At 42.9% G+C, this 20997-nt stretch overlaps 1 protein-coding gene across 1 annotated transcript in view; it reads right to left on the bottom strand.

The window, feature by feature from the left end:
• Positions 1-20997, bottom strand: part of aspscr1 (ASPSCR1 tether for SLC2A4, UBX domain containing) — a 313012-nt gene that overhangs the window by 1151 nt on the left and 290864 nt on the right. Inside the window, exons 15-16 of the mRNA XM_063030554.1 lie at positions 17131-17200; positions 4512-4690 (exon numbers count right to left, since the gene is read on the bottom strand). Of these exons, the coding sequence (XP_062886624.1) occupies positions 4512-4690; positions 17131-17200 (249 nt within the window). The remainder of the gene's footprint in view (positions 1-4511; positions 4691-17130; positions 17201-20997) is intronic.

Below are 20997 nucleotides of genomic sequence, written 5' to 3'. Positions count from 1 at the left end.
TGTTACATACACCTGGTGTGTAGAGATTAGTAAACACACAAAGTGGGGCTCTGCAACCTGCAAGGCCTGAGGGACAGGGTGACTCCGGCAACCCTGGAGGAAAGAGAGCTGACAGGAAGAGATAGCCAGAACTCTCCGCTGAATATATCAACTGCAGCAGAATAAAACTGCACATGTACTTTGCAGGGACTAAACTTGATAATAAGGTGATTTTAAATAAAACTGCTTCATAAAACGATTTTAGGTTCAGCTGTTTCATAAAATGGATGAACACGACAAGGACTAGAGATGTCAATGCAAGTTGACAGAGATCTGGACAATCTCACAGTGAAAATTTGCAGATAATGTCTTTTTTTCTGAATCCTTGAAACCAGTCAAATCGAATCATATATTTTTAAATCAGTCCTGAAAATTATCGGGGGAGATGTCAGAGGGTAGGTTTTTTACACAGAGAGTGGTGGGTGTGTGGAACGTCCCCGGGGTGGTGGTAGGGGCAGATACATTAGGGACATTTAAGAGACTCATAGATAAGCACATGGATGAAAGAAAATGGAATACTATAAATGGGAGGGAAGGGTTTGATTGATCTTGGGGTTAAAAGGTGAGCACAACATTGTGGGCCAAAGGGCCTGTACTGTGCTGTAGTGTTCTATGTTCTACAACATTCAACATTATATTTGTTATTTAAGTATCATTAAGTCTGAAATAACAACATCAGTGCCCTTATTAAATTAATAAAGACCTAAGATCTGCAAGGATTACTCAATTCAGACCGCAGAGCACACCTGCCCAAACTACAGGCAAGGTTACTGTGACCATTGGTGGAACTCCATCCTGATAAAGAGCCTTGGCCCAAAATATCAAATGTTTATTCATTTCCACAGATGCTGCCTGACCTGTTGAGTTCCTCCAACATTTTGTGTGTGTGGCTCTAGATTTGCAGCATCTGCAGAATCTCTTGTGTTTATGATGTGACCACTGTAGTTTTTGTCTGTAAACGAGGCTGCTTGTCATCATGATACAGAAATCACCACGTTATGCCTGAAGCACATGTTCTAGACTGTGGTGAGCCACAGGTTTGTGGAAAAGACTAGTTATCAAACATTTTACCTGCTGGCACACAGCTCTTTCCAAGGTACCCAGTAATAGAGTTAGGATGAGCTTGCAATCTGCCAACAAACCGTACAGCTGAAAACCCTCTGGCCTCTGGCTCAGCATGATCTCCAATGGCCAAGTTGACAGAGCCAAACCCAAACCTCAAACCACTGCTGGCTTCATTTTAATCAACCGTTCATTTAAGAGGCAATTATCTCGGCAGCTGCGTTTACTTTCCAAACCAATACAAAGAACTAAACCATGACTTCCATGGGCTCCTCAGACACTAATGATGTTGCTGGCTCTTGAAGACCTGAGTTACAGGGAAAGGTTGAATAGGTTCAGACTTTATTCCTTGGAGTTTAGGAGAATGTGGGGAGATTTAAGACTATAAAACATAGGAGCAGGATTAGGCCATTTGGCCCATCGAGTCTGCTCCACCATTCAATCATGGCTGATACTTTTTCCCCCTCCTTAGCTCCATCATTGGCCTTCTCCCCGTAACCTTTGATACCCTGTCCAATCAAGAACCTATTAAGCTCTGCCTTAAATACATCCAACAACCTGGCCTGCACAGCCTCCTGTGGTACCACATTCCACAAATTCACCACCTTCTGGCTAAAGAAATTTCTCCACATCTCTGTTTTAAATGAATCCTCTCTATACTGAGGCTGTGTCCTCTTGTCCGAGGCTCCCCCACCATGGGAAACATCCTTACCACATCTATTCTGTCTAGGCCTTCAACATTCGAAAGGTTTCAATGAGATCCCCCCCTCCATCCTTCTAAAGTGCAGCAAGTACAGACCCAGGGCCATCAAACGTTCCTCCTGTGATAACCCTTTCATTCCTGGAATCATCCTTGTGAACCTCCTCTGAACCCTCTCCAATGCCAGCACATCATTTCTTAGATGAGGGGCCCAAAACTGTTCACAATTCTCAAGGTGAGGCCTCATCAGTGCTTTATAAAGCCTCAGCATCACATCCCTGCTCTTGTATTCTGGACCTCTTGAAATGAATGCTAACATGGCATTTGCCTTCCTCACCACCGACTCAACCTGCAAGTTAACCTTTGGGGTGTTCTGCACAAGGACTCCCAAGTCCCTTTGCCTCTAAGATTTTTGGATTTTCTCTCCATTTAGAAAATAGTCCGCTTGTTTATTTCTACTACCAAAGTGCACGACCATGCATTTTCCAACATTGTATTTCATTTGCCACTTTCTTGCCCTTCCCCCAATATGTCCTTTTGCAGCCTTCCTGTTCCCTCAACACTACCTGCTCCTCCACCAATTTCCGTTATCATCTGCAAACTTGGCAACAAAGCTATCTATTCCATAATCTAAAATCGTTGATATACAGCATAAAAAGAAGCGATCCCAACACTGAACTCTGTGGAACACCACTCGTCAATGACAGCCAACCAGAAATGAATCGTTTTATTCCCACACTGCCTCCTGCCAATTAGCCAATGCGCTAACCTTGCCAGTACGAATAGAAGTATGTCAATTTATGAGGGGTATAGACAGAGTAAATGCAAGCAGGTTTTTTTCTACTGAGGTTGGGTGAGACTACAACTAGAGGTCTTGGGTTAGGGGTCAAGAGTGAAATGTTTAAGAGGGTGGTGAGAGCGTGGGACGAGCTACCAGCGGGAGTGGCACACTGGTCTTCATAAATCAAAGTATTGAGTACAGGAGAGGGGATGTTATGTTGAAGCTGTATAGGACGTTGGGAAAGCCTAATTTGCAGTATCGTGTGCAGTTTTGGTTACCTACCTGCAAGAAAGATGCCAATAAGATGGAAAGAGTGTAGAGAAAATTTACAATGATGTTATCAGGACTTGGGGACCTGAGTTATAAGGGAAAATTGACTAGGTTGGGACCTTACTTCTTACAGCGTAGGAGAATGAGAGGAGATTTGACAGAAGTATACAAAATTATGAGGGGTTTAGGAAAGGTAAATGCAAGCAGGCTTTTTCCACTGAGACCAGAACTAAAGATCATAGGTTGAAGGTGATAGGTGAAATGGTTTAGGGGAACCTAAAGGGGAAATTCTTGGAGGGGTGGTGGGAGTGTGGAACGAGCTGCCATTGTAAGTGGTGGATGTGAGTTTGGTTTCATCATTTAGGAGAAAATTGGATGTGAACATGGAAGGGAGGGGTGTGGAGGGCTATGGTCCAGGTGTAGGTGATGGGACTAAACTGCATAATAGTTCAGCAGAGACCAGGTGGGCCAAAGGGCGTGTTTCCGTGCTGTAGTGTTCTAAGACACTCTGACATGGAGATGTTCCCATAATATTGTTGAAGTCCAACATTGACTTTGGGGGTTGCTGGATAGTTAACGTATTGTGATTTGCTTTACGATAGCAAGGCAAGCAACAATTCCATAGAATAATAATTGAAAAGCAAACAAAAAAGATGTTGGAAATCAGAAATAAAAACAGAATGTGTTAGAAATACTCAACAAGTCTGGCAGCATCATTGGAGACAGAAAAGAGTTAATATTTTAGATCAATAGTCTTCATTCTCTGTCTCTCTCTACCTGAACTGCTGAGCATCCCCAGCATTTTCTATTTTTATTTCACAGAATAATTGCTGTACAGACGCCAGTCAGCCCACGGAAAGTGGGGGAAGGAAGAGCTGCAAGCTGGCAGTTGATTGGTGAGACTAGCTAAGGGGAAGGTGGGTGGGTGGGAGAAGGGGTATGAAGTGCGAAGGTGGAAGAGCTAAGGGTCTGAAGAAGGAGGAATCAGATAGGAGTGTGAAGTTGACCATGGGAGAAAGGGAAGGAGGCTGTGCACACTTCTATTCATGTATAGTACTGTGTAATGATTAATAAAACAATTGTTTGGAATCAAATGACCTTGCCTGGTGCCTCAGGGCTGGGTATGTCTGCAACCATGCCACTGCCCACTCCTGGCACTCGTTGTCTGCCACCTGTCCTACATCCTTCCTGCAGTACTTCCAACACCCTTGCCATTCCGAACATCCTTTGCTCCCACCAGATTTACAAACTCGCTCTCCGCTCAATGTTGATAAATACAGTACTGTGCAAAAGTCTTAGGCACCCTCGCTACATAAAAACTTTTGCACAGTACTGTACGTGAATGGGTGAGTGCACAGCCACACGATGATGTCAATACTACAAAGCAAGGCAGCTGTCACTGGGTTTATTTAAAGCCGAAGTTGTTAGGCTCTTGATTAGTAACGGCATCTAAAGATATGGGGAGAAGGCAGGAAAATGAGGTTCGGAGGGATAATACATCAGCTGATTTATTATCCCTCTGAACAGAGCAGACTTGATGGGCTGAATGGCCTAATTCTGCTCCTAAGTCTTAAGGTCTTAAAGTGCTTCCCTGTGCTTTTTGTATTATCTACAAAGGTTTTGAGATTTCAACGTTACTGTACGAGAAGCCCCATTTACCTGGCAGCTTGAGCCATTTGGGAACTTTATTCGGGTCAGTGGGAACTGGCTTGGAACTTGCTGCGTTTGTTGTGGGTGCTCTCCTCATCTCGTCGTCTTCCCTGCGGCTTGCAAGGGGCTGACACGCTGCTTCGGAAGTCAGTGAACTAGTAGAGGGGGTCGAACACCTGGGAATGCAGCTGAAGAAGAAAGAGAATGAACCTTCAGGAATTGCACACAACTTGGACACCACTTTCAGGCTTAAGAGTCCTTTCAGACCCATGCAGGGTTCTGAGAGAACCCAGTCACCATGAACAAAGGGGATTTGGTGACCCAGGAGGTAATTAGCTGATCAGAGAGCCTCAAAGCTACAGGGGTTAAATCAAACAGACAAAAGCCAGTACGCTAATCACACATTGCTTCCTGCTTGCCTTCGTTGCTTCAGCTGCCCTGGTTTGTCTATCTGATCTGTCTTTACACCACATATGCAAGTCACCTGACAGCTGAGGGTATGTGACGGCCCTCTGTTAAAAAGACTTCCTGAGGAATCCAAGCAAGATATCCTGTGAGCAGACTACAGACTGCTCCTCAGTGTGACCTGTAATAGCACATTTTCTGTGGCTTGGTACTGTGAATCCTGATGTCTTGAGTGAGAAACCTTTCATTGCCACAGAGTCAACAGCAAAACAGGAAAATGCTGACTTCCAGTCTCTCACTCCATCCTACGATCAGCTTCAAGATTCAAGATTGTTTATTGTCATTCTTCCATACACTAGTATAATGATGAACGAAACGATTGTCACTCTGGATCCCATCCGGAACTGTTCACACAACCTATGGACTCACTTTCAAGGACTCTTGATATTTATTGCTTATTTATTATTAATTTTCTTTTGTATTTGCACAGTTTGTTATTTTTTTGCACATTGGTTGTTTGTATGTCTTGTTGGATGTGGTCCTTCATTAACTCAATTATGTTTCTTGGATTTACTGTCCTTGCCCGCAAGAAAACGAACCTCAGGGTTGTATGTGGCGAGGTATATGGATTGAAGGTTCCATTCAATATCAGATTACGTGTACAATATACAACCTGAAATTCTTACCCTCCACAGACATCCTCGAAACAGAAGGGAGAATGAATCACAGAAAAAAACTTGAGAACCCCAAAGCCCCCTGCCCCCCTCCCACACACAAGCAGCAGCAAATATGTAACTTGGTAATAAATTTACTTTGAACTTTGATGCAGCACAAAAAACACAATAAGCATAAGGTACACAATAAATATAAATACATAAGATTAGCTTACATAGACTGTACGGACGTAAAGTGACGCTGGTGTAGGAGTACCTGTATATAAGGTGACTCTGATAGGAAGTGGTGTTTTACCATGGCCTGATGCAGGTGTGCATTCTGTGAAATTGCAGTGGCCAAACTACGTGCTTTGTCAGGAAAGAAGGGATGAAAATGGGCGGCACAACGGCATAGCGGTCAGCGTAGCTTCACCAGCGACCTAGGTTCAATTCCCACCACTGTCTCTAATGAGTCTGTGCGTTCTCCTCGTGACCGTGTAGGTTTCCTCCTGATGCTCTGGTTTCCTCCCACATTCCAAAGACCTATGGGGTAGTGGGTAAACTGGTCACATGGGTGTAATTGGATGGTGTGGGCTCGTTGGGCCAGTACCACTAAATTAACAAATAAATAGAATTCTGGCTCACTTCTTTCTGATTACAGGCAGATTAGTCAGCTGCTGTGAAGCAGGGCTGCACAGATTTCAAAAACCTGGAAGATATCACGTATTGTGAACTCTTCTAATTCCCAGCTGAAGCCACTGGCAGCCAAATGGTGACAGCGAAGCTTAAAAGAGAAATCGATGGAAAAGCAATTTCATTTCTTGAGATGAGAAAGAATTTTTTTTTTGGTTGGAGCAGCTGAGGGAATGAGTGACGAGCTGGCCCCTGGCCTCTGGCACAGCACCTCACACCATTTGCTGGTGGACATCCCTTGGGTCTTATGTGTGTGAGGAATCGTTTGGTCACCAGTCTAGGCCACCTACAGATGGATCTCCAGCCTGTGCTCTGCACCACTACATCACGGGAAGGATAACCGTACAGAAAATGCTAGCCCACTAACAGTACATTTAATCGATATCACCGCGACAAGCACTGAAAGTACATTCACCAAGGAAATAACAGAAATCTGTGTGCCTAGAATTTATTTTCTATTATCTTACAGTAACTTAAGCACACAGACAGTTCTGTGCAAAAGTCTTAGGCACTTACACAGTATTGCGCAAAAATCTTCCCTAAATTTTATATAAACTTTGTTTTCGATGTTTATTTTTTGTCTTTTGCATTAGTGTGTCGGTAGAAAAGATCAAATTTTAGATTTCCAAATATTCATTTTCCAAAAAGTTAAATGTTACAGAGAAATTTTTGTATTTCCTTAAAGAAAGTAAAGCTGCCGGGGAAGGAGCCTTTGAGTAGCCTATCGCTGTGGCAGGTGGGTAGGCCTCTCTGCCTCGTGTGGAATCCTTCTCTTCTGATGAATGTTGGTGATATCATAGGATGGTATCGTGGTTCTGCACTTATGGATTGGACTACTGTGTTTATAGACTGCAAACTTTTTTCAGACTTATGGTTTTTATATTCTGTTTTTTTTTAATGGTCTGTTCCTTTTCTATTTTGGTGTGCGAGGGGAGGGTTTTGCAGCTAACAGTGAAGCACAGCGGAGGTTCCCTGCGGGTTTAGGACTGCATTTCTGCAAATGGAGTTGGTGATCTGGTTAGACCATGGAATCCTCAATGTTGAGAAGTACAAGCAGGTTCTCATCCATTACTCAATACCATCAGGGAGGCATCTGGTGGGAGGAGAAGCAGCGCGCCGTGCACGCACAGCCCTCCAATAAAAAATGATATCGTATCTATCAAATAGGGGCCGCGGATAATTCTGATTTGATGAAGATGGATGTGAAAGTACAGAGGAACATCTGGAGAAATCTCTGAAACGCTCGTTCGCTGCTGTCATTACAGCGTGGTCGGGAATCTTTCGGAGGGTAGGCCTCAAAATCCCCGGCTTTGCCTACTGTTGGCGATCGAGAAGGCGGTCGAATCATTTGGATAGTGATGGCGCTCAGTACTTGGTGTCGGAGAGCTGATCAGAGCTTGAAGTTTTCGGATGACTCAGAGTTGGACTGTGGTCGGGTATGGCAGGGAGAGATTTTCTTCCTTCTCCTGTCTGCATGAGATGCGGGACATTTGAGAGACTTTGAACTTTACTGTGTTCATGGACTTCTTCATCAAGTTATGGTATTGTTGCACTGTTGTACCTATATGTTATAATTATGTGGTTTTGTTAGTTTTTTTCAGTCTTGGTCTGACCTGTGTTTTGTGATATCACACCAGAGAAAATATTGTATCATTTCTTAATGCATGCATTACTAAATGACAATAAAAGAGGACTACGTGTCTTCATAATCTAATCTGATTGGTCCCGACTTCATTCTACAGCAGGACAATGTCCCCAAACACATGGCCAAGGTCATAAAGAACTATCTTCAGTGAAAGGAGGAACAAGGAGTTCTGCAGCAGATGGTCTGGCCTCCACAGAGCCCTGATCTCAACATCATCGAGGCTATCTGAGATTACCTGGAGAGACAGAAGCAAGGGTGACAGCCGAAGTCTGCAGAAGTTGCTTGGAACAACCACCAGCTGATTTTCTTACAGAACTGCACGACAGTGTACCTAAGAGAACTGATGCACTTTTATAGGCAAAGGATGGTCACACCAAATATTGATTTCTTTTAGTTGTTTTACTGTTTACTGCTTTTTATAATTTTTTTTGATATTTAGAAACATTTAATTTCATTATTTTTGAAAGCATTTTCGCTTTACAGAATTTTTTTACATGTGTCTAAGACTTTTGGACAGTACTGTATATTAGGTCTTTCCTGTTTATCAAGTAACACTTAATACTACTGAGCTAATACGAAGCTAAGTACTCTTATTTTTGTTTCCAAGCACATTCCAATTCTTAACCAATATACAGTACTGTGAAAAAGTCTTAGGTATCCTCGCTATATATGTATATATGAGCCTAAGACTTTTGCACAGTGGTGCATGTATAGGTCTGCTGGCTTGTGGTGTAGAATTATTATTTTTCTTGTAGTTTAACTTTCCTATGATTACTTGTATTTTTATATAATCACCTATGTACATGTAATTATTCAGTGAATTTTCCAGTACAGTAATTACACTACAGTTGCCCCTGTATTTTTATAGAAACTTGTTAGTTTTTAGTATCAGCTGTCACAACAGTGGAATCTGGGGATTTTATAGGTTAATTGTTATCACCGGAATGTTTGTGATTATCTCTACACTGAATATGAGACGACTGCAACTGCTTTTTCCTTTGTCTTTTGTTTTGTTCTTTTGGCTCCACTTTCTTGATCGTTTTCCACTCTTGTAACACTTAATAAAATGATTGTAAACAACAAGTTTTATGCTTCATTCCTGACTTCCAAAGAACCTTTGGATTACAAAAGCATCAGGATCCCACGTCTCTCCCAGCCAATCATTCAGCAAGATGTAATGACTCGAGGAGATGAGGTAGGTATATCTAGAAGTGCAACTCAAAACCAACAATCCCACTTCTACCACACTCCCCACCAACCAATGAAAGATTATTTGGAATACACAGAAAATGCTGGAGGAACTCAGCAGGCCAGGCAGCATCTACAGAAAAAAGTCCAGTCAATGTTTCGTGGCGAGACACTTTAGCATTGTACTCATTGTATGGTCTCAGTAGATCCTGCAGACCACAGGGCTGTGGTTAGACAGAAAGTGATAATGCAAGTTTTCTTATCTAATGTACCCACAATGATGCCAAGGAATAGCAGCAAATCCTTTCAAAAGAAATGATGCCCATGCTGACCAAGGAAACTATACTCATAACTGTTCTGTCTTTAGGTAGTCTCAGTCTCAGAAAATGAGCTGAAGAATTAGCAAACAAGAGATTCTGCATATGCTGGAAATCCACAGCAACAAGCACAAAATGCTGGAGGAACTCAGCAGGTCAGGCAGCATCTATGGAACTGAACAAACAGTCAACATTTTGGACTCAGACCCTTCATCAGGACTGGAAAGGAAGGGGAAAGACTCAAGAATAAATTGGCTTGGGGAGGGGAAGGAGGACAAGGTAGAAGGTGATAGGTGAAGGGGTGGAGAAGGAGGAATCTGATAGAAGAAGAGAATGGACCATGAGAGAAGGGGAAGGAGGAGGGCACTAGGGGTATTTGATAGGCAGGTGAGGAGAAGAGGCAAGAGGCCAGAGTGGTGAATAGAAGAAGAGGGAAGGGGGAAAGAGAAATCAATGTTCATGCCATCAGGTTGGAAAGGCCACCTAGATGGAATATGAAGTGTTGCTCCTCCACACTGAGAATGGCCTTATCATGGCAAAAGAGGAGGTAGATTGTTAAAGAATTAACATCTTTTTAAAGGAAGTTTTTTGGGTGTTTGGATTCAAATAATTAACAAAATACCATTTAGGCATATGTGCATTCCTGTGGAGGGCTTCTGGTCAAGGAACCCATTTGGAAAGTCTTGTGTTACCAACATTAGAAAGTTTTTCTTCTTTGAAATGTGTATAATGTTTGCAGGCGTTGAAGGTACTAATAGTTGTTCTTGGAATCAGGAGTTAGAAGCAGAGAGCAGGAGACCATTCACCACGTTGTACCCGTGCCAGTCCTTTGAAAATTCAGTCTGTGCCACTCCTTTCTACTCTCCCCAGAGCCCTGCCAATTTCTCCTTTCCAAGAGCACATACAGACTTCTTTCGAAAGTTGCTACATCTGCTTCCAAAGTACTTCAAGGCAGCACGCTGCAAAGCATTTTCACTCACCATTTTTAAAAGTAGTCAAACGTTGATACTCACTCTAGACCCCGTTCCTGTGTTTCTGGACAAAAAAGTAACTTTTCCTGATCCACCAAAACATCTCAATGTTTTTGAGCACCTCTCAAGGACTCTATAAATCATATACTGAGCATTATTTATTTTTTTTGTATTTGCACAGTCTGTCTTCTTTTGTACATTGGTTGTTTGTCAGTCCTTGATTCTATTGTATCTCTTTGTATTTACCGTGAATGCCTGCAAGACAATGAATTTCAGGGTAGAATATGGTGACATATTTAATTTGATAATAATAAATATACTTTGAGCTTTTTACATTTTCCCTCAACCCTCTTTCAAGAATCCTCAACCCAGCTTCCATTGCGGTCTGCCCCCAGCATGTCCTTGGGTGTGTTGGTTGTTCATGCAAACGACACATTTCACTACATGTTTCGATGTAAATGGGGTAAATAAATCTGAAATCTAAATCTAGTTGAAATCACCTGGTTTCCTGGCTGCCTAAGTCTAGGGAATACACACTCCAGTCCCGCCAAACCCGTAAGATCGGGATGGCTCTCCCACCCCAAACCCCAGTTTGTGTGGATGCTGTGTAATCTGTTACCCTGTTACAACTCAGTGCCAAGGTATAATAGATAGCTCACTGCATATGATTAAAGCAATTATATTTATGAATCTTAACTTAACTAAAGGGTTAGTAAAGAAAAGAAAGAAAACAACAAAAAGGGTTCATTACAATTAAACAGTCAAGTGTGCACAAGTTGGAGCTTAACTCTTCCCAAAATTCATATTCATCAACCCTCAGGCTATCTTGCTTCATCGAATCACAGTTCCCCACTGGGTCCAATCCAACAACTGATTCTCTCCAGCTCCTTCCCTCTTCATCTCCCGCCAAAGAAAGGAGCTGGCTCACACTCCAAAGCACCTGTTATCTCTAACCATAACCCGAACACTGCTTCTACGGAAAGACCATTACGTTAGCAGTGAAACCTTTCCCAGGGTGTTACACAGTTTTCCCACAAAAATTAAGTCCCTCATTACAGCTGCAACTCCAGTCCTGATGCAAGGTCTTGGCCCAAAATGTTGATGACCCCTTTGCCTCCAGAGATCTGTCTTGCCCACTGAGTTCCTCCAGCAGTTTACTTGTTCCAGCTCGAGTAAGGCTGCTGCAGCCCTTCCACGACTACTCTTCCTAAGAGGTAGTGGCTAGGCTTGGTGCTTAAGCTCTTCCACTGAGTGAAGGGTCAGTAACGAGAAGATACAGAGTTGAAGTAATTGCAAAAGAACCAGAGGGTTAATGAAGGAAAATAAGTTTCACCAGTTTAGTTATAATCTGAATACATTCAGTATTGAAGAATGGAAACAGATTTAATAACTTTTAAATCAAGTCAGGTCAAGTTTATTGTCATTTTACTAAATACATGCATGCTGTCAAATGAGACAATATTTCTCTAACCCAGGGTGTAAAACACGGTAGAATACACAGCACATGTAACACATAATAACTTATGAAAGTAAGGATGAAATCTACAGATAGATTACACATAAATAAACAAACTAACTAAAGTGCATAAATTAAATATTGTAAGGTACAGAACAGATTAACCAGTTACACTTTGAATTCGACGTGGCAAGGAGTTGAGAAACCTTATAGCCTGAGGGAAGAAGCCGTTTCCCATCCTGACCATTTTTGTTTTCATGCATTGGAGTCTCCTGCCTGACGGTAGAAAGGCAAAGGGGATGCTAGATGCATGGGTGGGATCCTTAATGATACTAAGGGCCCTGCGTATGGAACGCTCCTGATAAATATCCCCAGTGGATGGTAGGGAGACCCCGATGATCCACTCAGCTGTACTCACAGTCCTTTGTCGGGACTTCCAGCCCGATGCTCGGCTGCTCCCAGACCAGATGGAGCTGCAACTTGTCAGGATGCTCTCAATGGTGCTCCTGTAAAACACAGTTAAGATGCGGGTGTGGGAGCCTCGTATGGAGACACTGCTGTGCATTCTTGTTCAGGGAGGTGATATTAAGGGACTACGTGAGGTCATCTGTGACGTGAACTCGCAGGGACTTGGTGCACTTAACTCTCCATGGAGTATCCATATATTTACAGAGGGGAATGGTTCGTCTGCACCTTCCTGAAGTCCACAATAATTTCCTTGGTCTTTTCCACGTTCAGACTAAGGTTGTTCTTCTCACACCAGTCCGCCAGCTGCTCCACTTCCCCCCTGTACTCCAGCTCATCATTGTTCTCGGTGAGGCCAACTGCTGCTGTGTCGTCCACAAATCTGATGACATGGTCTTCCTCATCTCTGCCTTAGCCAGACAGCGTCTGCTCCTCTGGGGGTAGGGGTTCCTCGCCAGCACTTTGTTCTACGCATCAAACCGGGTGTAGAAGACATTCAACCTATTGTGGAGTGAGGCATCCTGGTCACTGACGCACACAGTAGACTTGTAGTCTGTGATCCTCTGAGTTCCCTGCCACATGAGCCTCATGTCTCTGGTATTGTGAAAGTGGTTGGGTATTCTCTGAGAATGCTCCCTCCCATTTTGCCTTCCTGAAGGAGTGGAGAAGCACCGTTGCTGCTTCCCTGGTGGCTGTCACATCTCCCAATCTAAAGGCAGCATCACGATCCCTCAACGGTGCGTGGACTTCTGCAGTAAGCCATGGCTTCTGATTTTCCCTCACCTGGATGTGTTTTGTGATGGTAACATCCTCAGTACAATGCAGCTGGTCACAGAATACACGTATTCCTCCATGTTAACGTGGTTGCCATTGGGAGCAGCCTCTCTGAACATCCTCCAGTTCGTGCTTTCAAAGCAGTCCTGCAGCACTGGGATTGCCCCTTCAGGCCAGGTTTTCACCACCTTTAAAACTGGCTTGACCCTTTTGATCAGTGGTTTGTATGCTGGAATTAGCATACAGACAAGTGGTCCTATGTGGGGTCGAGGAAACAGCTTTACCTGCACATGGCATATTAGTATAAACCAGATCTAATGTGTTTTCACCAACATGCTGGTGGAGTTTAGGCAGGACTGCTTTTAGGTTCGCATGGTTAAAATCCCCAGCGACAATGAAGATACCATCAGGGCGTTTGGTTTGAATGTCACTGATCGCACTGTAGAGATCACGCAGTGCCTCTCTGGCATTAGCAGGGAGGGGTATAAACAGGTATCAACACAACAAAAGTGAACTCCCTTGGTATATAAACCCGTCTATGTTTCACAAAAATGAACTCATCATCGGTGAACAGTGGGATGCCACTGCAAAATGGGAACTGGCTCAACACTAGAAGAGGTAAAATGTCTTTGAAAGATAAATCACAGAAAGCATTCCCTGCTGCCACACCTAAAGTTCTTTCACTACTGCTTTCTGAAAGGGCCATTTTGCATTTGACGACGCAATTTTAATTTTTTTTAATTTGGAGATGAAGCACGGAATGAGCCGTGTTGCCCAGCAACCCACCTATTTGACACCAGCCTAATCACAGGACAATTTACAATGACCAACTAACCTACTAACCGGTACGTCTTTGGACCGTGGGAGGAAGCCCGTGCAGTCACAGGGAGAACGTATAAAGTCTTTACAGACGGCGGCGGTTTGAACTCCAAAATGCCTCGCTGTATTAGCGTTGCACTAACTACTAAACTACTGTGGTGCCCCAATTTGGGTGAGGTAGTCAATCAAAGGATATTTTTAATCATACAACTTCAAAGTTCAAAGTAAATTTATAATCAAAGGACTCGTATGTCACCATATACAACCCTGAGATTTGTTTTCTTGTAGGCATACACATCAAATCTAAGAAACACAATAGAATCAATGAAAGACCGCGCCCAACAAGATGAACAAGCAATGTGCAAAAGACAAGCTATGCAAATACATAAAAATACATAAATAAGCAATAAATATTGATAACATGAGATGAAAGGTTGTTGAAAGTCAGTCTATAAGTTGTGGGAAAAATTCAGTGATGAGGCGAGTGAAGTTGAGTGAAGTTATTCCCTCTGGTTCAAGAGCCTGGTGGTTGAGGGGTGATAACTGTTCTTGAACCTGGTACTGTGGGACCTGCGGCTTCTGTACCTTTTTCCTGATGGCAACAATGAGAAGAGAGCATGCCCTGGGTGTTGAGGGTCCCTGATGATGGATGCTGCTTTCCTGTGACAACACCCCGTGTAGATGTGCTCAATTGTGGGGAGGGCTTTACTCATGATGAACTGGGCCGTATCCACTAATTTTTGTAAGATTTTCCATTCAAAAGCATTGGTGTTTCCATAACAGGCCATGGAGCAACCAGTCAATATACTCTATACTATGCATCTATAAAAGTTTATTTTGCAGTTATTATTTGACTTTGTCATTTTTGTCCATAATTGCAACATCTAAATTACATTTTCTTAGTGTAGTTATCTCCTTATTGTTTAAAATGATTAGGTAACCATGGAAAAGGCAAACCGTTGAGGAAGACACCTGTGTTCATGAAGATCGTGTGCCAGAAAAATCAAGCAGCTGTTAAACATTACCTGGGCTCTCGGACTCGAACAATCGAATACCATCAGAACTAAATCACAACGTCTAAAAAAAGACCCTAAATATCTTGTAAAAATATTCATGCAACACCTTTTACGGTGAAACATCACCACTGTAGATAAATGAGTTTCAGCTTGTGCTTGGTGGTAAATTCCAGCCAGTTTGTACAGCAGTGCCCAGTTAGTAAAACAAAAGAACATTTATATATTAACAACAGTATCAGCAGTTTGCTGTGTGCTTGAATAATGAAGTCAAAACTGGTTACAACGTAGTAGTGCGATCACTTGGGTCGAGTATGATGTTCTCCCAAGAGGTTGTCCATTGGTGGGTCCTCAGGTCGCTGTAGACAGAGTTCTGGAATCCACATTTCTGGTGCAGTGTGGGCAAATGAGATGGCTGTGGTTAGTGGCTGGGTCTTTCGGTTTTTCAGTCTCCCCTTTTACAGTTCCTGCTTGCTGCCTGCGGCATACTGGATGCCAGTCCCATGTAACGTAGCTCCTTCTTGAACAGATGTCCTCCAGGTGTATCTGTCGAGTGCAATGCCTTCCTAGTTTTTAGGTGTAATGTTGAATGTCTTCAGGCTAATATTGATGTGACCTTTGAAGCACTTTTTTTTGCCTACCAGGGGCTCGTTGACCTTCGCTCAACTGGGAGTAAAGGATGTGATAGTGGAGATGTGAGTTAGCCATCTGGATGATGTGACCTATCTATCGGAGTTGGTGTTGCTTTATCGCGGTTCATGCTGGCCTCCCTGCAATCATACTAGGAACAATAATCCATTGATTCACTTTCAACTGCTCAACACCGCACACTCTAATACGTGGGACAGCAACGGCTGGATTTTGACATGATGTAACAGTCAGTGAAATGCCAGACAAGCTTTGACTTTATGGATGGAACCCATTAAGTCACAGATTTTAGAAAAATAGTTTAAGAAAATGCAAAGAAACAGTATTTGATTGATTGGACCCCAATGACACATCTAGTAACTAATAATACTGCAACATACATCTCAATCTGTTACCACAGGAACATGTGCTATTTCATCAGTGTCATTCATTTTGACGCAAAGAACAATTCATCTAATTGAATAACAGGTTAGATATTTGAGTAGGCCACTTTATGTCTGTTATTAAGAGTAACTACAAGAAATGATCCCCTGCTCTTTAGATATTCCATTTCCACAAGGCGGTTCGTTTACTGTGTCAGCTTTTAAACCATCAATTTCCCACCAGAATACTCAGCCCCTTGCTCTGATGAGGAAGCATTATATGGTATTCAAAATCAGGTATATGATTTTCAATTTACTTTTTCCTTTCAACAGGGAGTTTATTTAGAGATACAGAACTTCTGGCCCAATGACCCTGACCACCCAATTATACCTATGTGACTGCAGAGGAGATTTACAAGGACATTGTCTGGATTGTAGGGTGTGCCTTATGAAAACAGGTTGAGTGAACCTGGCCTTTTCTCCTTGGAGTGATGGAGGATGAGAGGTGACCTGATCGAGTGATTAAGATGATGAGGGGCATTGATCGTGTGGATAGCCAGAGGCTTTATTCCCAGGGCTGAAATGGCTAACATGAGGGGGCACAGTTTTAAGGTGCTTGGAAACACGTACTGAGGGGATGACAGGGGTAAGTTTTTCCACACAGAGAGTGGTGGGTGTGTGGAATGCACTGTCGGCAGCGATGGTGGAAGCGGATACGATAGGGTCTTTTAAGAGCCTCTTAGATAGGTACATGGAGCTTAGAAAAATAGAGGGCTATGTGCTAGGGAAATTCTAGGCAGTTTCTAGAGCAGGTTACATGGTCAGCAACCACATTGTGGGCCGAAGGACCTGTAATGTCTTGTGTTCTATGTACAGTGCCATCGTTAAAAAGGAAAAGTGACAGAGAAAGAGCATGGGGTAATTATCATCCAAGCATAAGAAGAGTGGATGTAAAAATGAAAGGATGTGCCCATGGAAGCTGTTACCAGATGCACATTAAAGCACACTTGTCAATCTCTTACCCAACTATTGCACTAAATAACTCACCAACAGACTGGGGCAGCTTGCTTCAAAAGCACAAGATGTATTGGAAAGGCCACTGAACAGTTCAAATCTGTGAGATTTTAATTCCAGGGAGCTACTTCCACAAACAATCCTGCAATTACCTGTGGGTTAGCAAAAGATTATATCCAAATCTGACAGCACTGAAAATACGAACCTGGTTACAGCAAGGTCTGCCTGGGAGACAGAGGAGGGCGCCTTCACAAACTCTTCACATAAGTAGCAATCTAAATGTGGGAGAAACAGAGAGAATATTGCACAAATCAGCTTATAATCAGAAATGGCTGCAACTCCTGAAAAGACAGACAGACTCGGAATTTTTTTGTGTATTTTTCCATGGAATCGTAAAAAGTTTACAAGGAGGTAGTGTACTGAAAAACATTTTCATGCTACTTAAGCTTGCTACTTTGATGTAATTCACCACAGGCATAACCATCCCCACCATTGATCCCATTTACAAGGAGCGCTGCCACAAGAAAGCAGCATCTGGGCCACGGTCACTTCTCACTGCTGCCATCAGGCAGGAGGTACAGAAGCTCCTTCCCACAAGTGTAGGGGAGTAGGGGAGATGTTGATAGAGGTACACAAAATTATGAGGGATATAGATTTGGTACATACAAACAGGTTTTTTCCACTGAGTTTGGGTTGCGTACACCAGAACTAGGGGGTCACGGGTTAAGGGTGAAAGGTGAAATATTTAACGGGATCCTAAGGGTGAATTTCTTCACTCAGAGGGTAGAACGAACTGCCAGCAGAAATGGTGGATGGGGGCTCAATTTTGATATTTAAGAGAAATTTGGATGAGTTCATGGATGGGAGGGGCATGAAGGTCTATGATGCGGGTGCAGGTCGATGGGATCGATAGTTCGACATAGACCAGATGGGATGAAGGGTCTGTTTTTGTGTTGTAGTGTTCTATGACTCTCAGCCTTAGGCTGCATACCACCAGGTTCAAGAACAGTTATTACCCTACAACCAACAGGTTCCTGAACCGGCTCCTCTTTTGGTTGTTTGTCAGTTTATGCATAGTTTTTCATAACATTCTATTGTATTTTCCTTTTGCCTGTAAATGCCTGCAAGAAAATGAGGTAGTAAAGATAGCACACACTCTGTGGCCACTTTATTAGGTACACCTGTACACCTGCTGATTAATGGAAATGTCTAATCAGCCAGTCATGTGGCAGCAACTCAATGCATAAAAGCACGCAAACATGGTCAAGAGGTTCGGTTGTTGTTCAGACCAAACATCAGAATAGGGGAAGAAAGGTGATCTAAGTGACTTTGACCAGGGAATGATTGTTCGTGCCAGACAAGGTGGTTTGAGTACCTCAGAAACTGCTGAACTCTTGGAATTTTCATAAACAAAGTCCCTAGATTTTACAGAGAATGATACAAAAACAAAGGAACATTTCAGTGAACAGTAGTTCTGTGGCTGAAAATACTTGTTAATAAGCGAGGTCAGAGGAGAATGGCCAGACTGGATCAAGCTGACAAGAAGGTGACAGTAACTCAAATAACCACATATTACAACAGTGCTGTGCAGAAGAGCATCTCTGAACACACATGTTGAACCTTGAAGTGGATGGGCTACAGCAGCAGAAGACAAAAAACATACAGAAATATACACTTTAAAGTGGCCCCTGATGTACTTTGATGATAAATTTATGTTGAACTTTGGAAAAAGTGCTACACAAATAAATCCTTCCTCCGGCACAAGGTTATGGCCCCGAAGGACACAGCTCAAGTGCACAAATGAGCAGTTTCTAAATGTGATGGAAGTATTTTCTCTATTATCCTCAAGGACAGTGAGATCTGGACTAAAACCAATCTATGAATGATGTGTAGGCCATTGCAACAATCAACTTGGAAACAACAAATTCCCATAAATACCAATGAAGTCACGGTCTTGGTTGTGTGGCCAAGAAATAAGCATCTACAGACTCAGTATCACACGCAAACCCCAGGACAGGACATGGAGGGCAGACTGGAGTGTGCGCTAGAGACTGCAGTCAGGACAGGGAATGCTGACCTATTACTGGATGTCTAGGTGCTATACCCCTCCCTCTCTGTCCAGGTTGCAGTGAGTGGTCCAGTCAGCACTAGCAGTCACCTATTCACCAAATTGCCACCAGGGAGATGCTACAGGTCCATCATCACCAGGACTACACATCATCTCTGAAGCTTCTTTCCTGTAGCTTTCCAGGAAAGTAGTTCTCAACAAAACTCACTCAGGTCTAATACGCAAACTGTCTCTGCAGAACATCCGTTAAATAGTCTCTCCTTGTTTGTTAATAATTATTGAGTCTATTCATATTTATTTACAGTTTACAGTTCCTGATGTTTAAAGTTCACAGTTACCGTTCAATAGATAGACTTGCTAAGTAAGCCCGCAGAAAAAGAATCTCAGGTTGTATGTGGTGACATGTATGTACTCTGATAATAAATGTTACTTTGAACTTGATTTATTTAAGATTGATTATTGACTTTTGTGCACATGATCGCTCTGCTAATTGTTGATTGCTCATGGCCATTTGCACTATTGTCTTGTAAATTATTGGTTGCTGTTGTGTTGTCTGTTATGGTGTTGTCCTGTGTTTTATGCTCGGCACCGAACCACAATCAATTCTGGTCAAAGATGACCTTGGAGTCAGGACAGCTGGTGTTTACAGGATTCCTTGTGAATGCGGAGCAGCGTGTATTGGCCAGGCGGGACGCACGGTGGAAACATGCATCAAGGAACAGAAGAGGTGTATCCATTTGGGTTACCCAGAGAAACCACAACATTGTGTACACAATGACCACAGGATTGACTTTCATGGCGCAGAACTACTGTACCGCAGCAATGGCTTTTACAACTGTCCGGTGAAGGAAGCCATTGAAATAAAATGAGAGAATAAGAATTTCAATGAAGTCGAAGGACTCGCTCTAAGTAGGTGCTGGAATACGATTTTAAACAAGGTGGGACAGTGGAAAGCAGATTGGTTGAGGACTAACCAATCAGGAGGGTTGGACGACAGGCCACCGGACTAGACGTGCCTAGGCATCATCCCTTATGAAGGTAGTGGAACCTGTCATTGATATGGTGGTTAAAATCAACACCTTGGCACAGCTGGAAGCTGGAGAAGAGTTAGTTTGTCAGATACACCGAGAAAGCACTAGGTTCTTTTTCAATTTTGGTACTTTGCACATACCGGCAATAAAGTGATTCTGAAACTGAAAGGCAGCCTCTCATCTTCCACTTTTGGCAAAGATCAGCTGGCTCCAATAAGGGGCTGAAAGAGTAGCCTCTAGTCTATTTACTACACTTTAGGCCACAGAAACAGCACGACAAATAAACTGCTAAGTCCATCTTTTGTTTTGTAGAAGTGAGTAGAGGCTTTGCACTAGGAGCAGGGTGTAATACCCTTTTCGATGTACTGAGAATCTAACACTACGGACTTTTAGAGCTCACAAAGACTGAAGTTATCTAGAAATAAAGGAGTGACCCACCTCCTATTTTCTGATAGTTCATTCTTGCTAGGGTGGGTTGATAAATTCTTGATTAGTAAGGGCATCAACAGATACGGGGAGAAGGTAGTTGAGAGTGATAATATATCAGCCCTGACGGAATGGTGGAGCAGACTCGATGGGAAGAATGGCCTAATTAACCTCCTATGTCTTCTGGTCCCATATCACTTGAGTGCTGGTTCTCTCTTTTATTATTCACGGTACATTTCACACAGCTACCCTGCCATTCACTTGCATGCAGGACAAGTAATAATACAATTCCCAAGCACACTCACCTGTCTATTCTTGTAACATTTTTCTTTTATCTCTTGCTCATTCCTCTCTTTTCATCACTAACTATATCCCAGTTCATCCTATGTCCACCTATCACTTGGTCAATTCTCTCTCCGAGAGAAGGGATAAGCCTTTAAAGCCCTGAGGTTCAAGGTGCGATATTGACACTACCTCATTATTATTTTTTATTATTTATTAGTTAGAGAAACAGTGCAGAACAGGCCCTTTCGGCCCAACAAGCCAC

The sequence above is a fragment of the Mobula hypostoma genome, chromosome 22, assembly GCF_963921235.1.
Source record: "Mobula hypostoma chromosome 22, sMobHyp1.1, whole genome shotgun sequence".
NCBI classification, from domain to species: domain Eukaryota; kingdom Metazoa; phylum Chordata; class Chondrichthyes; order Myliobatiformes; family Myliobatidae; genus Mobula; species Mobula hypostoma.
Note: the sequence above shows the minus strand (reverse complement) of the source record. Positions and strands in the feature narration are given on the sequence as shown.